This window comes from Pristis pectinata, chromosome 1 (assembly GCF_009764475.1).
Source record: "Pristis pectinata isolate sPriPec2 chromosome 1, sPriPec2.1.pri, whole genome shotgun sequence".
NCBI classification, from domain to species: Eukaryota; Metazoa; Chordata; class Chondrichthyes; order Rhinopristiformes; family Pristidae; genus Pristis; species Pristis pectinata.
Window position 1 is genome coordinate 112,316,804 of NC_067405.1, and position 26,921 is coordinate 112,343,724.

The 26,921-nt window shown below is 37.6% G+C and overlaps 1 protein-coding gene and 1 long non-coding RNA gene across 5 annotated transcripts in view; one reads left to right on the forward strand and one right to left on the reverse strand.

Annotated features, from left to right (window-relative positions):
• arid4a (AT rich interactive domain 4A (RBP1-like)) overlaps positions 1 to 12,159 on the reverse strand; it is an 83,090-nt gene extending 70,931 nt beyond the window's left edge. Inside the window, exons 1-2 of one of the 4 annotated variants that reach the window (XM_052024605.1) lie at positions 12,036 to 12,111; positions 10,966 to 11,020 (exon numbers count right to left, since the gene is read on the reverse strand). In XM_052024605.1, coding sequence (XP_051880565.1) covers positions 10,966 to 10,971 — 6 coding nt within the window. In that variant the 5' untranslated portion in view covers positions 10,972 to 11,020; positions 12,036 to 12,111. Of the gene's footprint in view, positions 1 to 10,965; positions 11,021 to 11,152; positions 11,178 to 11,738; positions 11,788 to 12,035 lie in introns of those variants that run through there. The other 3 variants (XM_052024612.1, XM_052024630.1, XM_052024621.1) reach the window with 3 other exon arrangements.
• Positions 12,160 to 12,292: 133 nt separating this feature from the next.
• The window catches only part of LOC127571216 (uncharacterized), a 28,322-nt gene continuing 13,693 nt past the window's right edge, over positions 12,293 to 26,921 (forward strand). Inside the window, exon 1 of the long non-coding RNA XR_007956458.1 lies at positions 12,293 to 12,465. This is a non-coding gene — a long non-coding RNA (uncharacterized LOC127571216). The remainder of the gene's footprint in view (positions 12,466 to 26,921) is intronic.

Sequence of the window (26,921 nt, forward strand, 5' to 3'; positions counted from 1 at the left end):
GCTTTTGCCAAAAAAGTGAATCAAACATGTAATTATAACAGAATTCTCTTACTCTCTCTCCTCTTGAAACAAACAGTCCTAATTAACAAGTCTAAACATCTGCTATTACTAAATACGTTGCTGATAAATAAAAACAGTAAGTGAAACATGATTGGCATCTGCTAAATAAAGGCCATTATTCCTTTAGTTTGCAAAAGCAATCACCTAAATCTCCAAAACATTCACATCCATCAACATTCTTCAGTTAATGATGAACATGGGGACTGAGATCTTTAACAGTGAACCATATCCAATTCTCACTAGCCAAATAAACTAAAGAAACCAAATTGGAACTTTTGCCCCTACAATGACAGCTCATTTGCTCACTAGTGAAATACTAAACCACCCAAAATAAACTGCCACAAACTATATCCCAATATACCTAATGTTCACTCCTGTATCTAACCTAACAAAACAACTTATTTCTTGTTTGACAAGTTTAAGATTTGGGTTAGTATTCCTCCATTGAATTTTTATATAATGGCCAAACTACAACAAAATTAGATTACAATACTCCAGAAAGCTGTATGTCAGCAGCCAGCAGAAGGACACTTGTAGCTTGGAATAATATTTTGAAAGAAAACTAGATATGCTGATAAAATACTTTATACCTCTGGCTAAAATTTATTATCCCAAAATAGTGGTTGAATGGAACACAATACATTAACTTAATGTCTGTAAATTTTAGAACTTTATACTTTTCAATCTGTAAACTTAGAGAACATATCACCTAGGTGTGTGTGCCAGCCTAATGTACAGGCAAATACAAGTTATTTCTGACAATTCACTGAATATCAAACTACTGTCTGAAATGCACAGCAATTCGTCAACATTATGTTAAAGAGGCAACACTGAGATTTACTTTTGCGTGGACAGTTTTCATTCATAGTCAGTGGAGCTTGTTACTCACAATTATGGAGAGTTGCTGGTTGAAATGCAATAATCAAAACATTCTGCTCTTGCACGCCACCTAGGATCCCAGGAGTCAGATTGTTTTCTTGATTATAGGATGAATCATTTATTATGCAGATGCAAAAGTAGAAACTTTTAACAAGAAAATCTCAACAGTACTCCACTCTTGGCTATAACTCTGAGCCAGAGTAAAAAGATTTCTCAGTTATATCCCTGATCAACATCCTCCAACGATTTCATTAGTTTCAAAATGATCTCCTGCTCTTCGGAACTGGTGAGAGTTTGTTGACCCAAGCATTAACTATTTCTCTCCACTGATACTGTCTGACCTCCTGAGTATTCCAACACTTGTGCTTTTATTTCAGATTTCCACCATCTGAAGATCTTTTGCTTTTCCATCACTGAAAATATTTTATGCAGATCCATTAAACACGATACAAAAGAAATGAAGTAATAACATGCCTTAACTGCAGCTGTACAGTAAACTACAATAATAATGTCCATCATTCTTCAACTTGCATTTTAATGCCATTTTGAAACCTTATTTTTGTCTCTAATCACACCTACTGTGTCGTATGAGGCTTTCTTCTATTAAAAGTTAACAGACAAATCACAATAATTTCTATCTTGAATCAAGCTTGATGAACAAACAGACAAGTTGGTGGCAGTACATGGCTATGAAGTTGGAAAGTTTCCCTGCTTTACAACTTACAAAAGCAAGATGATAATCTTTAGGCTGGAGCTCAGGTAGCAGGGATAGTTTTGGCCATCCCTTTACTGGAAGAATACATGAAAAGTAAGGAAAGTGCAATTAATTTCTAATGAACTGTTATTAGAGGTGAGGAGTCAGAACGACAAACAAACTCAAAAAAATAGAGTTCTTATCACTGCAGTCAAACTGGTTAAAAGATGGCCTGATTACTGCATTTCCAAATTACAAATGGTTTTAAGAGACCAGATGGCAACAGACTGTTTCTTCTATCATGCCTACAAATTTAGAGGATTACAAAGATATACAAATACGAGAGAATGCGAGAGAGAGAGATCATAAAAATACTTAGTTTTATGTGGAGGAGATTGGAATTCAAAACTAGCAACCAGAAATCACTATCAAAGCAAATTTATAAATTCTTGAAACAAATCGGTTGTTGCCTAAAAAAGTAGAATATCAACAGATGTGAGCAACAGAGAACAAGAAAAATGGGAACATATGGAGGAAAACTCCTGTGCAACTTTGATTAGTCAAATGGCCTACTCTGCCTCAATACATCACAATTCCATAACAGGGAATGGAAATGGGCAAGAGATGTAAGAAACAAAGAACATAAAAGATATAATAGCTGAAAGAAAAAAAATTGGAATACTATGTCTTGAGTGAAGCATTAAACTGAGATCCACAACACCATCTAAAATAAATATAAAATTAGACAATAAAGCATATTGCTGTCTCACCAACTTCTTATGTAGGTATGGTAATCAATGTGCAAACACACCCTGCCTCAGAAATAAGGGTTACATACCCTTGCAGCTCAGTGGGTAAAGGAAATACATGTGTGGTGTACAATTATACAAACCAGGAAAATCCCAGACTAGTTTGCTGTATGGAGTTAGTCTGATCTCAAATGCAGCGACAATGAAAGAGTAATGTTGCTTCCCTGCTACTTGTTAATCTATTAGCCTTCTATCAGTGGAAGCACTCTTACCTCTGAATCAGAAGTTCAACAGCAAGTTAAGTCCTCGTTCAGAAACTTGATGTAAAATTGGGTAATATGAATGTGTACTGCACCATTGGAGCTGCTATCTTTTGGTTGAGAGGTTACATCAAGATACCTCCTGGCTTCCCAGATAGGCAAGAAATAAAGTGAGAGATTCTTCCTTCCAAATACTCATCCCAAAACCAACATCACTACAACAGAATATTCAGTCATTTACTTCAGTGCTACTTCACTGCTGCTTATGTTACTCTGATGAACTCAGATTGGCTGCTGTGCTTCATATACTTCCCAATCCTGTGACCATCCACTGTCAAAATAGTCAGGAGCAACTGGTACAAGAGAACATTGCCACTTGCAAGTTCCTATGTACATTACACACTAACCTGACTTGGATAAATAACACTGCTCCTTCATCTCTGCTAGATCAAAATCCTAGAATTCCCAAATCAACAGCACCACAGGAACACCAAGCACAGGCAGAATGCAGAGCTACACAACCACCTTCAAGAACTATCAGAATGACCAATAAATGCTGGCCTTCCTAATAATGCTCACACCCCATTAAATAAATAATATTATAAGGGCTATCACTCTTCAATAATGCTTCAAGAAGTATAAAGCATTTTGGGGTATGCAGAGCTCATCATAGCTGCTATTCTACCGACAGTCAGTAACATTGCTGAATCATGTAGCTATGACATACACAGCTCAATTTAAATGAAGTCAGAAAATACGTTTTTTTTTAAATATCAAAAGAATCTATGAAAATAACTGTCAATAATGCTTAAAGACAGTCTGTGCTGGTTATTTCTGAAAATGAACTTTATTTTGTGGCTATTCATGTCTTAACTTATCTAACTGTTATTACTGTTTTTGGTTTAGTTTGGAGTGCTTTTCAATTTTTTCTTTTTGTATAATCATGAAAATGCTGCAATTTTCATTGCCAATACAGAGATTTATCAGCAAAAAAACCACTTCCCAACATACCTTTGGATGTGAGGTCTATGTTCAGGCAGATATAGATAGATCAGTTAGTTTAATGCCAGTGGCAGAAAAGATAATGCAATCTTTGCTCATTTCAAAATGCAACTTTAAAAAATTTCAACATGATAGGCAAAGTATTGCATTTTGGCAGGGAAAACAAAAGGGGTCAAGCAGCTTGCATGTGTATGGATAGGGTAAAACAACAATGGAACAACATTCAGTCAAGCAGGAGCAGTGCAGGTAAATAAGTCCATACAAAAGTAAAAGTGGTACTAGACTTCACTTCCATTGACACAGAATTGAAAAGCAGACAGGTCATGTCAAACTTAATAAATCCTTCATTAAATCAGAGTTGATGGCACAGTCCTACACTGCAGTGCATGTAAAAAAAAAAGGAGGCAATAAAGGTGCAACAAACAGAAAAGCTTCACAAGAATGATACCAGAAGCTGAAAAAATATACTTATCAGAAAAGGTTAAACACACTAATTTTCTTCAAAGAGAATGTTGTGTCTTTAAGATAATGAAAGGGTTTGATAGGACAAACAACAAAATACATTCCTATAGTGCCCCTAACATCCTAAAGTGCTTCTGAGGTGCACAATCAAACAAATTTGAAAACGAGTGAAATGGAAAAAATAAACTTGAACTGAAACCAGAGGCAGGCTTTATGAAGCATCTTGAAGAGAAGTTTTGTAAAGATAGCACAATTACAAAGCAAAGGATGTGCAAGAGTCATTAAAAACAAAGTTCAAAAACAGAAAAACTGCAAAGAAAAGGGAGATTATAAATTTAGAGACGTTAAGAAAATATTTCTTCTTGAAGTTCCCTTTTCCAAATTTCCTCATTTCTTTTTCGTTAAGAATGTGCAAATATCAATCACCAATAAATCCAATACGGAATTCATAAGAAATTTCTTTAAGAGTGCCGAGAATGTGGAATCCACGACCACCATATGTTTGAGGCAAATACCATAGATATAGGGAAAGCAGTATGCAGACAAAAAGAATACAAGGACATGCTGTTTGGAATAACCAAGATGGGTGGCAAAAACTCAAGTAGAGCATACATGTAGAGGATAGGTGCTATACTGATCTAACTTGAAGGAAAATTAACAGCTGCATCATCCACTCTGCCCCATGCAATTGTGATGCCTTATATGCAAATTTGAGGGACACCTTACAATACAAACATTTGAAGTTACCCAAAGCTAATTAGGAGAAATATTTGTAAGATTCCCTTTTGACAATCCTTGCGATGCCTCAGCCATATGGTATTATTTTGTACCTTATGGTGTATTTACTGCCTCAACCAGGTACTTACTGCTTCAAGCAGGTATTATGAATGAGCTGAAAACTGAAGTACGGAGGATGCAAAGACAATTGGGAAACCAGGTCTGGATGATGGTTAGAGACTGAAGTTAAGGAAGGTAATATTAAAAAATGCAATGAAGAGTGTAATAAGTAGTATCAGTTTGAACTTATCAGCATTTACTTGTGAAGATAAATTAAATATTCAATGTTTTACCTGATGAAACTGCAACTCATTCCAAAAGGTAAATCAGACAGTCTAACAACATTGATGTAGTGAAGGAGTTGAGGGAAAGCTCGGTCAAGCTAGAGACTGTCAACATACAATATCAAACTTGACTCTGTATCTCAAAGGGTAACATTTCTTTCGTGCAGCATTTAGTTGAAGAACTTGTCCTTAGGGAACTGCAGGTGTGGGATTAGAAGGAAAAAACTGCCAGAGATGCTCCATTATTGGAAAGAACAGATCAGGTGAGGACATTGAGATAGACAAAAGTAAATACTTGAGATAGATAGCATGGTTGAATAAGTCAAAGGCTTAGAGAGGTCAGTCAGTGATGGATAATGTACAACTTTACAGGGCAGGCCATTTGAGATTTTGGATGCGAAAATGAATGCACTGTCTGAAGAGAGTGGCAGATACAGATTCCATTGTGGCTTTCAAGAGCGAAAATAAACACCAAGTTAAAACAAACCTTTAATGCTGTGGGAAAGGAGCAGAAAGAAGAGGCTAAGAGCTTGCACAGATTTGATAAGTTAAATGACTCTTAAGTTAAATTCTACAGGTTCTTGGTCAGAAATGGAGCAGATTTTTATAAGTAAAATGAGAAATGCGGTGTTTTTGACACCAATCTTTAAGAAGGGATGAGAGCATCCAAGGAAGGGAAATAATTTGTCATGTCTACCAATGAAGGTCAAAAAAACAAATCGGGGGGTCTAAAGTTCAATGGGAATGGAATCAAGGAACTTAAATATTGCCCCATGGACATAATAAAATGGAAATTACAAGGGGACAGAGAAAATGAAAAGAAATGCAGAATCACGGCTCATTTAAATTATTGCAAAAGAACAAGGTAGACAACCGAAACAATGAGCTTCTTTGAGTAGAAGCTTGTAATATTTAATAATGGAGGAAAATAGCACATTGTTTATTCTTTAGCTGGCCTAGAGAACAATAATGCATACCTTGAAAATGGAAGAAACCGTATCATTTTTTCAAAACTAATAAAGTTCCAAGTTTACAATTGTAGGCCCAAACTAAGGATCTCTGAGCTTTGATTAAATTTAATACTGTTGTAATAAATTCAATCACTTCTGAAGTTGGCTATACAATTTTCACACAATTGCACTTATATGTTCAACCAGTTATGTACAGCAGTCATCCCTGTTTTTGATACATCTCTATATACGTACTACATAATCTCTCTCTGCCAGTTTATTCTCCCTGGAACTCTAAGCCACTAAATCTGAATTTCATCTAAGCAGTCAATTTATAAAAACATTTATCAAAATAATTGTTTCAAGCAATTGTAAAAAGTTGAAATTTTGTTTAAAAACATCAATTGCAGTACATCTTAACAGCTATTTAGACTATAAAATAAACCAACAAGCAGGCTATACCAGAGGGATCCTGAACTACTGTATTTAAACATTGAACCACAAGTCTGCACAACCAAATATTTACATGCATTTTGACTAGATTTTTAAAAACACTTCTGATGTTTGATTAATGTGTGTGTAACAATGCAGTAAGCCAACAACGTTCATCACACACAGATCAGTAGCCTGAAAATCTGCATTAAATCTTTCTATTATAATTCGATGCAGGAAATACTACAATTCAAGTATGGGAACAAGAAAATTTCAGATAAATCATAACAAGGATTTTCTCTTACATATTCTGTACAGATCTAACCATACCAGAACATGAATAAAATGACCATTCCAATGCATCAACACAATAATTTCAGAACTGGGACTGGGGATCCACTGGAGTTAGAACTGGTTCACCTACCAATCATCTTAACTGATCTCTACACTGATAGAAATAATTCCACATTAATGATTACACAGGACAGTCAGAATGAGTTATGCACATTTTCCAATTTGAATAGATTCTTCAGATTGGCCCACCTTCCCAGCGTGGTGCCAGTGAATCCATGGGGGAAAACATTTCAAGCCAAGAAAAACTCTTACATCAGCCCTGGTATTTCTCCTTCAACTATCACCAGTCCTGATTTTCATTTAATTTCCCCTTCGAAAATAACATGCTGGACAGCTTTAAGGGTGAGGTTCTGCAGCCCAAAGAGACTGAACCCCTCAGCCTTTCATGACTCCAAGCAACAGTACCTTTCTAATACTTTGTCTCAAACTTAACTTCCACGATTATAACCATGAACGATTCAATCATATTCATTTGTTACCAGAGATTGCTTCTTTTCCCGTTTTCTGAGCATTATTACATCCAAGTTTACAACTTCACTTGTTTCTTAAATCTTCTAAAACAAGAATTTAACTTATCCTTTCAAGTAATAAGCTGTGTCAACAATCTGGGTTTATTTCAAACAGCTCTAGGACTTATAATGCCATATACTTTTTAAATACAGAATTCAAGAGGCCACTTTTCAGGTCTGTAGAATCTTTTCGTCCTGTCTTTGGGCAAATACCTAGGCCGCAGCCTCAGCTGTGAATCACCGAGCCATCACTATCATATACAACTATGAGAGAAATGGTTTCATAGTCATTATACACGGCTATTATTTATTGAACAAATCTGGACAACTGCACCCTCGAAGATGATTGTGCTTTACAAGCAGCCATCTGAGAGATTTCTAAACAAAATCTCGTTGAGAGCTGGCGTGCACTTTACCAAGAAACTCAAATAAAAAACCTGAAGTAATTTACTGGGGGGAAAAGAAACACAGAAATTATTTTTCAACCTCATTGTATGTTCACAATAACATGAGGTACTTTAATCATATTAAATTATTTTTTATTAAAAATTGTTAATCTAACAAGAGTTGTTTAATAATTACGTGAAAGAAAGGATCAATCATTTTTTGAGATAAGTCAATTTAGTTTGACTAAACAGAAGCAAAATTTGCAGCAACAGGGAATAGATCTAAAAACAAAATATAGCACTCTACTCAACTGACTCAACTCAATAAAAGTTGCTTTTGTTAGTGCTGAAAACTGGACAACACTCCACAATGTCCTCAAACTGTGGAGATCTAGGAACAATTATGACAAAAGAAATAAGCATGCAAATTCAGTAAATATTCTGTGGGTCAGAAAGCACCTGTGTAGAGGGAAACATACTTGACATTTTAGGTCAATGACCTGTCATGGCTTTTGGAAATATGACAGAAGAGTGTTGCCTTTGCAATGTTGCCTAAACAAAAAAATGTTTTTTTTATTGAAACAAAATGCATAATTTTGAACAAAACAAATGCCTCCTTTACATTAAAGCATGCCCACTTGTTCTTTTGACTGATCCATCAGATTCTGTTTCATGCAGAAATTGATAAAATACCAATTAAGCTCACATTTGTTAATTGAATTTGGGACGATTAAAGAAGCAACAAGACCTTTTACAATTCTTTTTTTCTTCAACTTTATACATTCCCAATACTTTTTATTTTAACCTTTATGTTATGGTTCATTCCAATTGTTCTACTTATGCAAAAAATAGACTTACTTAGAAGAAACTTGGTGTTCAAGTATTCTATTAAGAACTATCGCTGCAGCACTAACCCCAGAACTAACCCATGTCTGGGTAACCTGGGATTATCTCCCAAATCAACTTGTGGGTTTCTAAAGATAGTTGTTAAACTAAAGATGGTTTATGATGTTTGTGGTCTTTTCTGCAGCAAAACAGACCTATTTTCCATATTTATCTCAGCATAATTCCCTACCCACTGTTTAGAGCCGAACTATTTGACTCAACGTCATTAGGGAGCCTATCTCCGATGGGAGGTAATTAATTATGAAGTTCATGTTCCAGGGATGGCAAGTTTGCATTTACGTCACACCTTACTACATGTATGTATCCAGCAGGTTAATTTCACTGCATCCTCTTTCTGTAAAGTACTTCATAAACTCTTATTTAAAAATAATTCCAAAAAGGGCACAAAAGCTTCTTCCCAGATAGACAAGATTTTCATTCCATTTCTAAATAACAAACTTTTCAATAATCTAAATCAAACTCATCCACTTATCTTGTCATGAATTAGTGCCTCAGACACCACACTTGTGCTGGTAAACAAAGACAAAGTGAATTATTATTACTATAATTTGTGCTTCCCTCAAACAAAATGGGCAAAAGCCAAATGAACAGCACTTTGATAGCTAGGCCACGTGATCCAATTATTTTAAGTGTACTATTCATTGTTTTTATATTTCAGCTTCTAATTAAAACACCTAATTACTTAGAGCTTCAATTTAAACAGAGAAGGCCTTCCAATGAGGAGTTGACAATTAAATAAAATCTGAAAGATAAAGTTAGTTTAAATGAAATTCTGGCATAATTCTTAAAAGGAATAAAGAGTTTTCTGTGAGAAAAATCACCTGTCAAATTTGGTAGCAACCCAAGAGGTCCAAAGGTTACAAGAATATTTACTCACATCACCCTACCAGCTGCAAAATACCTACCAGTAGCCATACACTTGGGAAGAGAAATTACATTTGCCAATTATTTCAAATAGCAAGAAAGAAAATCTTGCACCTTTTCTGGAGTCCCGCCACATAGAGCTTTTAACCAAGAAGTGCAATTAGTGTGGGAAACATTATAGTCAATTTGCACATAGAGGGGTCCACAAGCAGCAATGCAAGAAAATCTGTCTTTGTAATGATGAGAGATAAATGCCAGAATATTGACCCTGCTTTGAGGTACGTCCGAGGATCTGAGAAAGTGGTTTAACATACTAGAAGACAAAATCTCAGCATTACCTCATCCAATATAGCACTAAATTTCTGAGAATGACCATTGAACCCTCAATCTACTGACATGGTGGTGACAGTACCACAAGCTGATCCACAGGTAATGAGAAGATTGAGTAAAAATAAATAAAATATTCACATGGAAGAAATTAACTTTGAACCATCTTTAGAAGAAAACATAATGGTTTCCTTTGATATAACACATTAAACCAAGGAGACATATATTCCTGGGGGATGTAGATGGTTCCAATTATTAAAGAAGGAGCATGCACATTCACCCAGTGTCCTGGTCAATATTTATCCCTTAAACGCTGCTATTAAACTGTAAAAGACAAAATTTGCTGGAAATACTTAGCAAGTTAGGCAGCACCTGTGGAGAGAGAAACAGGATTAACATTTCAAGTCAATGGTCTTCCATTATAAAAATTCTGAAAGAGACCACTATTCTTTGAGTTCTGATGCAACACAAAACTTAACAAAACAAAAATCCAAATATTGCCTATGTGACAAAGGACAAGCCAAATGGCCATTAACAGTTCAAAATTACTTTTCGGAGAGTGTAAAACGTTTGGATTCACAGTTATCCGTTTAATTGTTACTTTGCAAAAGCAGACTAGGGAGAAATTAAAGACCGAATAAATTCTTTTCAGGGACATAACAAAGTACAGTTTAAAAGACACCAGCAGTTCCTAATCTATAACCAAACTTAAAAGATTCTCAACAAATTTTCATTTCCCCTTCTTACCTTATCCTCTTTCATTTTACCTGAGTTTATCACATTTTCTTGCTTGTTCTGAGATGTTTTTGTAAGTTTCACCAATAAAGTGCACTTGAGTTGGTCTGTTATTAGCTATGGTCAATATTCATTTTGAGATTGACGACAAAGCTCCAAACACTTGTCCTAATGTTAGTACTGCTTGACCCGTCCCACGGGTCATATGCAGAATAAAGAATACTAATCAGCATGAGACGCTCAAACATTATACCGTGGACAAAAATGATCAATATACATCTGTTCGTCAAAAAAGAAACAGTCAACAAGTAATGGAGTCAATGCAAACAACTTACCTTCATTTTCGGGTGTCCTATTTACTTGGGTGCTTCCAGCTCGAAGTTGTGATCACTGCAGTTAAGACAAGGATAAGATCTTAACTCGTTCGGTACGATTAAATTTACAAAAACTATATAGCACATGAACAAGGTTCTAACACACCGAAATGTAAATAACATTTTGCCCTCCCCATCCCCCGCTCACCTCGACCTACACTACTCGTCTCAAGAAGGAGAAGCTATGAAGTTCACACCCTTGAAATTATTTTACAATCTAATTAGAGATCAATGAAGATACAATTAAAACGGAGAGTGGATTTGGAGGACAATTTAACTGCCCCTTCCCGCTTGCTCCTCCATCCTGTGTCACGTCGCCATTGCTCTCTCGCTTTCTGCACCATGTCAGTTCAACAAGCTCGGATCCTGTAGTACAATTATGGAGGTGTCCCGGCAAATCAGTCGCCTTCTCCGCTCATAGATCGACAGCCAAACGCACCCTCCCCCTCCAACACCCTCCCTCCGAACAGAAATCGCTCATTTTGCACGACTTTTCGTTTGCAGTTCGAAGCGATTATAGAAACGCACCATCTGGGGAAGAGCAAGTGAGGCCAGTACTTTAAAACAGGTCGATGGGAAACAGTGGCGAAGTTAAAAAGAGGATTGCTACCTCGGACCGCCTTTCAAGCCCGTCCCCCCTCACGTATAAAGGCGCTTTAACAAAAATCGCGACGATCGAGGTTCTACACATGAATAAAATAAAATCAAGAAACCTCCGCAAACACATAAGTCACCTTTCTAATGTCCCAACAGATTAAAACCGTGGTTTTCAATTGAACCGCGGGTCTAAGGGGAGCAGGAAAATGCGTGAACAGGCGAGTACGAGAGAAGTCGGAGCTGACTGCCATTCAATGCCCACCTACGTTCACTTTAAACCGAGAGAAGGGGGAAAGGGCTCCAGTGGATTCACCTCAGCTCCATAACCGGGAACCAACACCCGCCCACAGCGCGAAATCTAATGGATGGAGTTTTTTTTTCGCTCCAATACTACAGAAGTAAAGGGCTAGTAGGGAGATCGGGGAGCTACATACTCACACACATCCACCGCTAACGTCCACTTCCCTAGGTCCCAGCGAAAACCGAAATAACAAGCTGTTGAGCGAGCCTGCCCTTCTCGAACTCCCATTGGCTGAATGTTGAGCAAGGCGACCGCACAGCGCACTAATTGGCTGCGCGGTCACATGGAAACGGGTCCGAGCGGCAGCTCGGGCCCAGGGTGCAGCGCATTCCCGTCCTTCTGCGCATGCCCCGTAGTCAGAGACGGCGCTCAAGCCGTACGCGTGCGCAGATGGGAGAGGCGCCCCGGCGCCATCTTGGTGGCGATTTTTGCTGCTTGAGGTTCTGCTGAAGCGGCGGCGAACGCGCGGAGGGTGAGGCGGGTCAGGAAATTCTCGGCTTTTAGCTGCCAGCTGTCGCGCTGTCCGTCGTTTTATCATCCAGGACGCACGGATACCGTCTGATGTAAGTTTTAGGATTGTTATGGAGTGCGAAAAAGGTTGCGAAGTGTAAATATAAAAGGTCAAATGAAGGCTGTTTCTGTTCTCGTCATTGGGGAGTTGGTTGGGTTCAATGGCGTCTGAGGCTGTTGATGCGTCACTGAGCTGTTACGTACCCGGAAACAGCTGCCGCTGTAAATAGTGTGCACGCGGCGCGGCCCGGCCCGGGGGCTCGCTGCTGTCAGCCGGGCACCCTTCTTACCACGGCTGGACGCTGAAGAAACGTGCCGGCAATGCAACCGACCGGTAGAATGCAATCTCACTTAAGGCGAAGAAAGCAATGCTAAAATCAAAATCGGAAGAAAAAACGCTGCAAGTACTCAGCAGGTCGGTTCACAATCTGCAGGACTTGGTTGAAGACCCTTGGTCAGAACAAGTTGCAGAAGGCATTTTTCTTGCCTTGTTATTCGAGTGGTTAGACCAAAAAACCGGATGTTTTATCTACCGTAATGGTGCGCCGATGAATTGTGAGCTGTCAAAGTGCGTATGTCTTAAAAATATAACCTTCTGTGCCAAAAGTTAACGTAGCATCTTAATGAGCAGATTTTTTTTAAAGGTGATCCGTTTCAAGGTTAAGGGATTTGCATCTGCAGTTGTTCTTCTGACCCACATCCATCTCCTTTGTGTCTATCCTCTTGTCACAGAAATGAAATGATGTCTTTGCTCTTATCTCATTGCCTTCTAACAATATTTTTCTCACTTTCTTCCTTCATAATCAAACTTATTTCTGGTTTGATATTTCATCTATCATGACATTACTGCGGATATTTGTATTTCCACCAATGTGTTTCTCCATCCTCTGGAATATTTGTTTCTCTTAACTTGGACGATATGAATTTATGTACACATACTGCACAACTTAAAAAGAAAAAAAAACTGCCTAAACTTTTATTTCATTAGAATTTATAGCTGGGCTATTGAGGAACAGTTAGGAGAGAGAATTTTATCTTCAAGCCAGAAACAAGCAAACATAAAAATTCTTTCTTGACCTCGGTGTATTTTAAAAGTACTTTAAAGTCAATTAATCGTTCTTGACATCAGTCATTTGTAATATAGGAAACTTTGCAGCCTAATCTTGCACAAAAAATTCTTGGACACTAACGAAACAGTGAATGAATTATTTTGTTATCCTAGTTGAAGAATAACTGTCAGTCAAATCCCAGTGAAAACTTGCTTTGTGTCCATCAAATGATTGCCATAGGATTTTATTTCCATATCCAGCTAAGATGTATGTAATGTCGCATCTAAAAGACAAAGTGGTGCCAAATTCATCAACCCAATTTATGTTGCAATACAGGATTAGGACTCATTATTCTGATGCAGCCAAAGCTGCTATTTCTAGATAGGCTGAAGAGGAAACTGCATTACTCTCAGCTCCACCGTGCAGACCAGCAAACAAATCTGGAATTCTCTCTGTTCACATGGTGGTTGGTCACATGGTGGTCAGTCACATTGATTTTAAAAAATCTAAATTTTAATCTTGAAAAATGCATTTAAGTATCTTGGAAATAATTTCTTTTCTTTAACTTTATTCTAGTCCTAAACATTGTTTTTGTGCCCTTTTAAATAGTACATGTAAAAGAGAATGTAATTTTTGTCAAAAATTCCAGTGGCAAGAAATATGTGTCAGACCAAAGTAAAACATTCTGCTCAACCGTGTACTTTAAAATCAAACTAAGACCATTCTGTATTGTACCAGTGTGACCTTTCACTTGCCGTGCCAGCTTCTCTTCAGTGAGAGTTTGTGGAGTTTTGTTTTGGAATTAAAGTACGGTGTTAGTATCAAGATTGGTAACTTTGGCTTTAATTGAATTGTTGTTACAGGAGAGAATGAGTAACTTTCAATCCATAAGCCTAGACCTTGTTCAAAATCTGAAGCTGAAAGGACATGCAAGTATTTAAATAGACATTTGTGTGATATTTTCCCAGAGGAAAGCTGTTGCCAGATAGTTTTGTCAAATGCAATGGATGGAACCAACTGTTATTGTCCCATTCCTCTTCACACTGATCAATGTTAAAAGCAGATGATTAACTATAGAACCATAGAACAATACAGCACAATACAGGCCCTTTGGCCCACCATGTTGTGCCAACCTTCAAACCACTCCTCAGACTAACTAACCCCTTCGTCCCACATATCCCTCTGTCTTAAATTCCTCCATATGCTTATCTAACAATCTCTTGAACTTGACCAACATATCAGCCTCCACCACCACCCCAGGCAGCACATTCCATGCACCAACCACTCACTGGGTGAAAAACCTCCCTTTGACGTCTCCTTTGAACTACCCCACCCCCCCCAATTACCTTAAAGCCATGCCCTCTTGTATTGAGCATTGGTGCCCTGGGAAAGAGGTGCTGGCTGTCCACTCTATCTAATCCTCTTAATGTCTTGTATACCTCTATCATGTCTCCCCTCATTCTCCTTCTCTCCAATGAGTAAACCCCTAGCTCCTTTAGTCTCTCCTCATAATCAATACTCTCTAATCCAGGCAGCATCCTGGTACATCTCAACTAGGAAAGTTTTCCTCAACTAGGAAATATAGTGAATTGTGGTTTAAGTTTCAATCAAATACCACAATTCACTATATTTCCTAGTTGTGAAAAATACTGTAGTCCACAGTAATCTAATCCACCTTGTCTGTGACAAAATTACACAGACAATGGAAATAGCAAGGCACTTCCTTTGAAGGTTCTGAAATTACCCCTTATGCCTCTGGCCATGGTTGCAAGAAATGGATAAATTACTTGTATGATTTCAGCATGATACAGTTACACAGATCATTTCCATTATCATTAAGATATATCTTAGAGAAAAATTGACTAATTCCAAGCAAATAAATGCTTTTGATATGGGCATAGTGAATGTCCCACAGCTTTCCCCTGGATATAAAATTGTGTATCCTGGCCAATGTGTTCTTCAACCAATGTCACAAAAACTGATTAACTGGTCATTATCTCATTGCTGCTCGTGGAGCCTTGGTATGCACAAATTGACTTGTTTCCTCCATTCCAAATGTGGCTATATTTCAGAAGTGGGAAGTACATTGGAAAGTCCTAAATATGCTATGCAAATCTTTTTGTTGGTCAAGTTGCAAGTTTGAGAGATGCACTTGAAGCTTTGGTGAGTATCTATGGTACATCATTGTTGAAGAGAGTGGGTTTTTAAGACAGTGGATGAATTGCTAATGGAATGATGGCTTTGTCCTAGATTATATTGAGCTGCTGGATTGTTGGCTCTGCATACTTGATAGCAGGTGGAGAATATTTCAAAGCACTCCAGTTGAATGGAGATGTTAAGTGAAAAGTCTAATGCACCAAGTTTTTGCATTTCAAACTTTGAAAAGATCAATTTTGAGGTTTTACAAAGTCAAATCTAGTGCAATGTACACATAAATAGCTTTACGATGTCATTTGAAGGAGGGTTATATTCTGTTCAAAGTAGTGAAACATATTTGGGGAAAATCAGGAATGAATGCCTAGTATATATTGAAAGTGCAGAACTGATAGCTTGTCTCCCTTCTGAAACTACCACCATCTCAGAAGCTAGTCTTGATTTAATTATGTGCTTGAGTCTGCTGGACAAAGTCATAGGTGTTTTCACACGTACTCCAAAATCAGTTGCACCTCTTGTCAAATTATTCCAGTACAGCTGCCCAACAAAATAAAAAAAGCTGTTAGGGTATGCTTTGTCCATAAGAAGGTCAAATCACATCTGGTTAACTATCACCAGCCAACTTGCAGTCACCAGAGGAGTGCTAGAAGGTGTTACGGACAGCCCCATCAAACAACACTAATTTATTTGGTGACCAGCACTCCATTTGGGTTCCATCAAGACCACTTCACTCCAAACTTTACACTTCTTGTCCAATGTGGTGCTGATGTCAGAAAAGCTGTTGACTGATAACTATCAAGGAACTCCAGTTAAATTTCAAGGCAATAGAAAATGGGATATTTTCCCATTGGCTGGAATCCTATCTAGCATAAAGGAAGGTGACTGTAGTTGTTTAGGGTCAATCATTTCAACCACAGGGTGTTTGTTGCAGAGATTCTTGGAGCAATGTTCTGGGCCCAGCTGTCTTTGCTTCATTAATGAGTTCCATGCATGAATTCAGACGTGGGGAATGTTTGCTGTTGATTTTGTTTGGTTCCATTTGCAACATCCAGAAATGAAACAGTCCATTCTCACGTGGTGAAAGATAAGCAAAGCATTAGTCTTGTGCTGTTGAGTGGCAAAGCATTCACACTGCATAAGTGCCAAGTAGTGACCCATCACTATGAAGAGTCAAGCCATCTCCCCTTGATGCTCAGTGGTCAAACCACATCCTGGGGCTCTCCTTTGAACAAAGTTAACTGGTCCAATCAAACCCAGATACGGAGCCTTCAGGAACAAGTAAGGATTGGTATTCTATGCTGAGGTGAGTGACTCTTTCATTAACTTCTCAAAACCCTTCCACCATCTTCAAGGCACAAATTGGGAGAGTGACGGGAAACTGTCCATTTACTTAGATGAGTATTGTTGCTTCAATGCTCAAGCTAGTCAATGTATCTGAGAAACGATCCCTGAATATACAAGATACACCATTACAATTTACCAAGACCACTACAAAGATGAAGGAAAATGGATGCAAAGGGATATCCTGAACCAGAAATTTTTCATTATTCTGCCTTGGTTGCTGGTTTAAATTTCTGAACTTCCTGTCTAACAACACTGGTTAGTAGTGAAAGTACTCCATGTTACAATGGTTCAAGAATGTTGCTTACCATTAAATTCTCAAGAGGAATTATATGGAAGTCTTCATAAATAGATTTACCTCCATTTTAAATTATGCACGTTTCAAATGTTACCAATATGTGACTGAATTAAAATTATAGCAAAACTCAATGTAAGTTAAGAAATAGGATGCAAATCCTTAAAAGGAAGTGAAAGTTGAAGCAAATACAAAATCGTCTTAATGTGTATTTTACAATTGTAAAGTATTTACTGAACGCAAAAATTTATAGTTAACTAGTTACTTGAAATACATGGGGTTCCCTTCTATTTCTGATGTGAGCAAAAGAGGCCAATGGCACAAATAGGTGAAATTTCATCCCACTCATGAAGAGATTAATGTTTATCTCAGGAAAGATCACTGAAACATATTGCCTTATGAAATTACCTTTGACAACCTAGCTTTTATTAAATTGGCATTGAAAGTTGGAGTTAAAAATTTAAGGAAAAATGGCTTTCCTCGTGTTATTGTGAAACACTTAGTGTATGCGAAGATTAAAAGACATTTGGATAAGTATATGGCTAGGAAAGGTTTAGAGAGAGAGGCCAAATGCAGGCAGATGGGGCTAGCTTAAGTGGACACCTTGGTTGGCAAGGACAAGTTGGGCCGAAGGGCCTGTTTCTTTGCTGTATTACTGTATGCCTCCAGGTTGCAAGTTATAATTTGCATTTCTTAAGGAGCAATATTGTTGCTGCTCTCCAGATATTATTCTATTACTTTTAATAATCTTTCTTTATTCTAAGGACATACCCCATCATTTTGTGCTTTGCCCTCTGGCTTTCACACAGATGTATCATATGTCTAATAAAATGATTTGTATCTGGCATACATTTTTTTAAAATCCATTTGACATTATCATGATTTTGCTTGCACAATTATGTTTGGTATTCCTAATTACTGCAAAACTGTTTGTCTTTCTAGAACATCCCAATTGCAGGTGCCTATAGATCAATCTTTACATACCTTTAACGTTGGGCAGTATGGATCACTGTTACCAGTCGCCTCCCAAAACCAAAGCTTATTCTATTGTTTTTCCTTCCTCCAGTGTTTTCTCTATAAAGGCCTGTTAATAGAAAACTTGTTTCTTCTACTGCTGCTACTACTACTACTATTTACAGACTTTTCATTTTTGCTTTTATAAATGATGCACTTGTATTTAGCCTTAATCATTACATACACCTGAAGTAGCCATCCTTCTTCCCATCCACAATTCAATATAGTGTCAACCTTGCACTTTTTTTAAAAAATATATTTCTGGCCCAAAGCAAGAACAGCCAAATGTTCACATTTACACAGGAGCACTTTCCCAATAATGTGAAACAATCCCTCCTCCTAGTTGAGTTATAGGAATGTAGCTTTTGATATGTGACAGTGCATTTCATTGTCAGCATATTATTAAAAACAAATGCTAGAAATACTGAGCAAGTTGGGCAGCATCTGCAGAGAGAAACCATCTATGTCTCGGGTCAGTGACCTTGTAACTGATGAACGCATCTTCTGTTTTTACTTTGGATTCCAGCATCTGCAGTTTTTTTGCTTTTAGATTTCTGTTGTCAACCTCATTTATTTTGAGGAAGTAGCACTGGAGCAGTAATACCCTTTACCAACTTAGACAGGAAGGAAGTGTAATTCAAGGCTTACAGACTGTCTTCTCTATCATGATCTTGTCGAAACTGTCCCAAATAATCATGCCTTCTCACTTTTGGCTTTTCTCCTTTCCCTTGCAATTTCACTCTTGTCCTGAACATTGTCACTCTTCCATTTTTTTCCATACTTTTGTGTCTGTTACTCAAATTTAACTTAAACCCATCCCTCCCTAATAAACTATCAAGGTCTGTCACCACCAGCAGTACTGCAGACAAAGGATTCTTGTGCTGACCTTTTTAAAAAAAAAAATTGCCAGCAAATTGCCACCATCTTGCATATGCTAGATTTTTCAAAATGGCAGGAGCTGCATAATTAAAACATAATTCGGGAACCTCATTCATGATTTTCATGAAAAATGCTTAGTCGTCAAATCTGTTCTATTTGTGACATACAGAAATGAAGTAGTCCATACATGGTAAAAGATTGTAATGGATCCAAGAATGACATGTGATTTCAATATTGGTCATCATAAGATCATTAATCCTTTGGCAAATGTTGCATTTCCCCCATTTTATGTAACAGTATAGCTTCCACTTGGCCTTGAGAAATATCAAAACTGGCTACTAGAGCTTAAGTGGCAACACACTTCATGGCAGCTGAGTATTAGTGCTTTATTTCAATGATAATGTAAAGGTCAGAAACTTCCTAATGGATGTTTGTTGAAATATTCATAAATGCAAAAAAAAATTATAGCACAAACAAAGCCATTCTGTCCATTATGTCTAAATTGGCAATTTAAGTTGCACCTACTTCCCTGCCCTCATTCATGAGCCTTGTGGGTTACAGTTCTCTTGTTCATTTGGGGTACCATTTTAAAATATGTTGTGGATTCTACTCCACAATACATTAAGACAGAAATCCTGGCCCCTACTTGTCTTTTGGTGTAAGCTTTTAAAAAAAATAATAAAAGGTCCTCATCTGCCTTCTAACCCTTCCAGCAACTGAGTTAAAACTACATCCAAGTTTTCTGCCAAGGTGTCTTGTATTTCTGTACATTTTGGTTAACTGTCTGCTTTGTTTCAGAAAGTGCATCCAGGTGTGTTTCTCCACGTATCTATAGTTCTCTAGTCCTATGAAAATCTCAGATCTCCTGTGCATCCTCTTTATGCTTGCCTTTTTTGTACTGTAGTGATGGCATTCCATCTGTAGTAGAGCTTAATGATTTATACAGTCCTAGCATGACCTCCCTGCTTGTTCCTTTTTATAGTCCGCAGCATTGAAATTATCAGCTATAACTTTCTAATCACCTTTATCCGTCTGTCCAGCTGGCTTTGGGATCTGTGCATCTGCACTCCAATATTACTATGGTCATCTATATTTATATTACTTATTGTGTATACTTCTGACTTGTTTATCTTCTGATTGCATTATCTCCCATTTCCTTTTTGGACTGAATTTCATTTGCTGTTTTGTGCCCACCTAACCCATATCCTGATATCATTCTACAGCATGGAATTTTCTTCTTTAGTATCATTGTAAAACTTATTAATCATGTCCCCTGTAATTGAATTAAGGTCATTTAATGTATATCATGGAAAGTAAGAGGCCTGTTTCTGAGCCCTGTGGAACCCAATTGCATGCAGCCCTTCCATCACTAAAACTCCTGTTAGCCATTTGCTGTTTACTTTCTCCCACTGACCAAAATTTCTGATTGAACTTCAGTATATTAGGAATGGGAATAGAAATAGTTAATTGACAAAGGGTTTTTGATCTGAAATATTAACTTGTTTCTCTTTCCATTGAATCTAGCATTCTGTTTTGATTTCACATTTCTAGCATCTGCAGTTTTGCTTTGAATTGCATTACAAACAGGAGCAGGAGTAAAACAAATGGTCCTTCAAGCCTTCTCTGGGTATCATTGAAGTGACAACAATCTAATTTTGGCCTCAACTTTGTTCTCATGACTCGACTCCTCAGACCAAAAAAATCTATCTTGATTTTGAATGTATTCAAAGATGTATCCTCCACAGCTCCCTGGAGTGGAGAATCCTGAAGTCTCAGGACCCTGAGAGATAAGAAATTCCTTCTGCTGTCTTAACATGCAACCTCCTTATTTTGAGATTATGAAGGGAAACATCCGGCGTTGTCAGAACCTTGTGCTTCAATAAGATCTCTCATTCTTTTTAAACTCCAATGAGTATAGCCCTAATCAGCTCAACCTTTCTTGATGGGACAGTACTTTTAGCCCAGGAGATAATTTGGTGACTCCTGTCTGAATTTCCAGTATAATTATCAACAGAAAATACACTATCCATGCTACGGTTTCTTTCCTTGTGTAGTTATCTTTTATGTGGTAGCACACCAAATGCCTTTTGGGAATCCACATGCATCTCACAATTGGTTCCCCTTTATGCAACCAAATCATTAATCCACAAAGATATGTTTGTCAAATATGATTTTTTAAAAAAACATGTTAACTGTTGATTTATTTTGATTTTTCTATATGTCATGGTACTAATTGATATAGGATTCCAGTATTTTCTAGGTGTCAGATGTTACGTTAACTAGTCTATAGTTTTCTGTACTCTACATCTCCTTTCCTGAATGAAGACATTACATTTGCAATTTTCCAATCCACCAGAGCTTTTCAGAACTTAGCAATTTTCCTTGGATCCTATAAGCTTTTACTTTCGTGATCAATCTGCCATGGAAGCTTTGTCAAACAATACTAAAATCTATGTGAGCAGGATCTAATGTATTAGCCTTCTCAAACTTCCTTGTTGCCTCTTCATGAAGTTTAATCAAATTAGTCAAGCATTACCTTCCCTTAACAAATCATCACCGACTGCTTTAATAAGTAGTGCCCCTCTAATTGGTACCTACTGTCACTCAGAATTTTATCCAATAATTTCCTAAATCATGTATAGACTAACCAGCCTATATTCAGAGTCTGGTCCTTTTTTTTAAACAACAGTATCCTGATAATCTTGCAATCTTCTGCCTCCATGCTAGTAGGCCAGGGATCGGAAAGTGATAGATAGACTTGTTATTTATTACTTTGTCTCTCTCAAGAGCCTGGGATGCATTTTACCCAGGTCCAGCAATTTATCTTTTTTGAAGGTGTCAGAGCTCTTAACATGCCATTCTGTTTTTTATTCCTGATACTTCATATTATTCCTTCTCAAAGGCAATATCTACATCATCTCTCCCTCTTACTAAGCTGGACATAAAGCTAGTCAAAGAGTTACACATGCCTCCTATCTGCAGAAACAGGCCATTGCTTTGGCCTTCTCTCTCTCCGGAGAATCTTGGTTTTCCTTAAATTTTATCAGCAAGTTTTATTTCACATACATGCTCACTTTGCCTTTAAATTACATTTTTATTTAATTTCAATACTGTATCTACTGTACTTCTGTTTTTCATCTGCTTTTATTCTGTGCCTTGTCTTACCAGTGTACTTGCCAACATGCATGGGGTCCAGGTTAGGAGTTGCCTCTCTCTCTTTAGGAATATACTTGGTTTTGATTCCGTGACTATAACCCATTGCTCTAACACTTATTTACTGTAAACTGGTCCACTCTTCCTAAATCATAACTCAGCCTGGTAAAATTGACCTTATCCCAATTTATACACACTTTTTTTCTATAGCCAGGCAAAATCTAAATGAATATCAACACTGCCAGCCTTGTCACTTACCAAATTTATTACCCTAAGAAGTCCAGGATAACACTCGCTCAAAGTGGGCTTGCTATGTAATGATTAAAAATGTTCTCTTGACTGCATTTCAAAAATTATGTCCTTTGCTCTACTTCTATTTCAACTAACATTAGGTTAGTAGAGATCCCCTATAATTGCTGCCTTGTTAGGCAAACATGTTTGCTCTTCTATCTGATTTAGTCTATAACACACTTCTAGCAATATGATATGGCCTTTTTTTCCCCCTAAGGTATCATTCCTTTTCACACCCCCTTGGATTTTTTTAAGTTGCTTTGGTGCAGTATTCATGGAATGGAAAAGTATGTTGACTTATATGGTAACGGTGATTCTTTTGAATCAAATTCATGTTTGTATAGAAACGTTTTACCACTTCATTAACCACTTCTCATTTTGCCATTCATTTTATTTATACTATTTATTTTACCACTTTAATACTTCATATTAACTTCATTGAATTTCCAGTGGAGGCTGTTATTGGTTGTTACATTCACAGATATAAATAGTCCTCCTCTAGAATCCCGATTCCTCCTGGTTTGATCCAGTTACCCATGCCCCTTTCAAAGTGCATTCATAAATCAGTTCAAGGTTGGTGCTATTGAGATTCTCCATACTTTAAGTCTAATAACACATCTAGTATCCTTAATTTTGAGTAAATGGCATTGTTTGCAATGAGATGTTCCTGTCTACTTGCAATTCTGATGTTGGACAAGAAAAACATTGCAAGGTTGTTGTTTATTCAATATCTGTTAAATCCAAGTTCTGGATATACTGGAGTTGTGACTTTAAAGACATGACATTAAAGCAAGTCTACGCTACTAAGGGTACAGGATGAGAAATAGGCCTGTCAGACTCCAGAAGTAATGGTATCGCAACGTGAAGGAGAGGTACACTTATTGGATAGGTAACTTAAACTAAATGAGGGTTTTTGGACAAATTTTGACAACCAAGAAAAGGTGATAAGAAAGCATGGTATGATTAACTCTGATGTGGCAGCTGAGAAATGGAATAGGGAAGGAGAGATAAAGCACCATGGTGCTACTGCGGCTATTTTAAATGATATGGAATCAAAAATGCAGTTTCAAAATCTGCCAGTGATTCCAAATTAAAGATCTACTTAATTCTGAGGAAGACTGACTTCCGGTTTCAAAACCACGATTTCTTCATACACCCAAGTGGATATCTGGGCTGATCACATCAAAGCTTTATGCACCACTGTCAACAGCTTACTGTGGAGCTGGTGTTGACCCCAGGTTAGGACTTGTGGATGTGCACAGCTGAAGCGACTTCAAACATCGCAATCCTGGATCTTGTTCAGTTAGTTGGCACGCTCAGGATAGGTTCATCCTAGTATGGAGACCACAAAGCTCGAACTAAGGGCAAGTTCTTGCACACAGAGAAACTCAGGTTGTATGTTTTGTGTCATGGATTTGCATGAAGAAAATTTGAACTAAATGCCCATCTGTTTTTTTTCTCATCAATCAAATCCAAATGTGGGACAAACCTAATCTGCTTTTACACTATCATTCAAGCTCTTCCACAATTCAGCTTTAAGTAACAAAAGTAGTCTTGCATTTTTGGGATTACTTCTGGGAATATGCTTCAAATAAAAGCGAAGCCATTCCTGGATGAATCTCAAAAAAAAAGATTTGGGATCCTAAAATACAGCCTGGAGAAAAGCCATTTGACCCAGGGTCATGCCAGTGTCACCACTTACAGAGCTATCAATTTTGTGCTCTGCTCATCCCTCAAATCACTGAACGACTTCCCCTCATGTATTTATCCAATTCCCTCGTTATTTTTCAAATTGTTTCATAACCCTTTTACAGAGTGTTTCAGCACTCTATGTACCGTGGCGTGCAAAAGTTTGGGCACCCCTGGTCAAAATTTCTGTTACTGTGAATAGCTAAGCAAGTAAAAGATGACATTTCCAAAAGGCATAAAGTTAAAGATGACCTATTTCTTTAATATCTTAAGCAAGATCAATTTTTATTTCTATCTTCTACAGTTTCAAAATAACAAGGAAAAGGGCCCCAAGCAAAAGTTTGGGCACCCCCTTTGGCAAGTATCACAGCTTGTAAGTGCTTTCTGTAGCCAGCTAAGAATCTTTCAATTCTTGTTTGGGGGATTTTCGCCCATTCTTCCTTGCAAAAGGCTTCTAGTTCTGAGAGATTCTTGGGCCGTCTTGCATGCACTGCTCTTTTGAGGTCTATCCACAGATTTTTGATGATGTTTAGGTCGGGGGACTGAGAGGGACATAGCAAAACCTTCAGCTTGTACCTCTTGAGGTAGTCCATTGTGGATTTTGAGGTGTGTGCCATCCTCTTTTCATCTTCAGCTGTTTTTTTTACAGACTGTGTGATGTTTGCTTCCAGAATTTGCTGGTATTTAATTGAATTCATTCTTCCCTCTACCAGTGAACTGTTCCCCAAGCCACTGGCTGCAACACAAGCCCAAAGCATGATCGATCCACCCCTGTGCTTAACAGTTGGAGAGGTGTTCTTTTCGTGAAATTCTGCACCCTTTTTTTCTCCAAACATACCTGTGCTCATTGCAGCCAGAAAGTTCTATTTTAACTTCATCAGTCCACAGGACTTGTTTCCAAAATGCATCAGGCTTGTTTAGATGTTCCTTTGCAAACTTCTGTCGCTGAATTTTGTGGTGAGGACGCAGGAAAGGTTTTCTTCTGATGACTCTTCCGTGAAGGTCATATTTGTGCAGGTGTCGCTGCACAGTAGAACAGTGCACCACCACTCCAGAGTCTGCTAAATCTTCCCAAAGGTCTTTTGCAGTCAAACGGGGGTTTTGAATTGCCTTTCTAGCAATCCTATGAACAGTTCTCTTGGAAAGTTTTCTTGGTCTTCCAGACCTCAAGTTGACCTCCACCATTCCTGTTAACTGCCATTTCTTAATTACATTACGAACTGAGGAAACAGCTACCTGAAAACGCTTTGCTATCTTATAGCTTTCTCCTGCTTTGTGGGCATCAATTATTTCAATTTTCAGAGTGCTAGGCAGCTGCTTAGAGGAGCCCATGGTTGTTGATTGTTGGGACAAGGTTTGATGAGTCAGGGTATTTATAAAGCTTTGAAATTTGCATCACCTGGCCTTTCCTAACGATGACTGTGAACAAGCCATAGCCCTAACAAGCTAATGAAGGTCTCAGACCTTGATAAAAGTTATGAGAGTTCAAATCTCTTGGGGTGCCCAACTTTTGCATGGTGCTCCTTTCCTTTTTTCACTCTAAAATTGTACAAAACAAAAATAATACACTATTCTTGCTTAGAATGTTTCATTAACTTCATGACTTTTGGAGATCAGTTCATCATCTACTCAACTATTCACAGTAACAGAAATTTTGATCGGGGGTGCCCAAACTTTTGCATGCCACTAAGTATTTTATTTCTAACGTTTCCTTGTTCTTCCAGTTACTTTAAGTCAGTCTGTCTTGTGAACATTTCTTCTGTTACTGAGAATTTTTGCCAATCCAGCAAAGCTCTTAATTATTTTGCATGACCATAAAGCTGCAAATTCTCCAGTTATCCACATAACTTAGAATGCCAGTAGAAAGTTCATTTAATAAATCTCAACACCTTCTCAAGGGCCTTCAACTGATAGCAAACTAGTGTTTTATAAAAACTTTGTATAATTTCCTTGCTTTTGTACTCTGCCTTTTTATAAAGCCATATATCCCATCTGCCTTTTAACAGCCTTTCACCTTGTCCTGCTACCTTTCAACAATTTGTATACTTGTTGATTTTAAAGTATGTACCAATTAGTTTATATTGTCTTCTACCATAATAAATTGCTTCCTATTTTCTTTCATTAAATTTTGTATCGTGCTCATTTTACTGGTCTCTTGTACTATCTTGATTATTTCTAACACTTTCTTGGTTGTGGTTATCTCTAAACTTTGAAATGTAGCTCTATAACCCACATCCAAATTTTTAACATTTGTTTAAAAAGACCAGTGATGACACCAACCCTAAGGGAACACTATTGAATTAACTCCTTCCATTCTGGAAAAGCAGCTATTAGCCAATATTCTTCACTATGCCAATTTTATATCCAGGTAGCCAGTATTACTTTAATTGCATGGTGATTAATTTTACTAAAGAGTTTATTATTTGATATAATATGGTAATTTTTTAAGTCCACATGACATACCAGCCATTCATTACAGGAGAAACAAAGGACTGCAGATGCTGGAATCTAGATGAAAAACACTATGATGTTGGAGGAACTCAGCAGGCCAGCCAGCATCTGTGGAGAAAAGCAGGTGGTCAATGAAACATTGACCACCTGCTTTTCTCCACGGATGCTGGCTGGCCTGCTGAGTCCCTCCAGA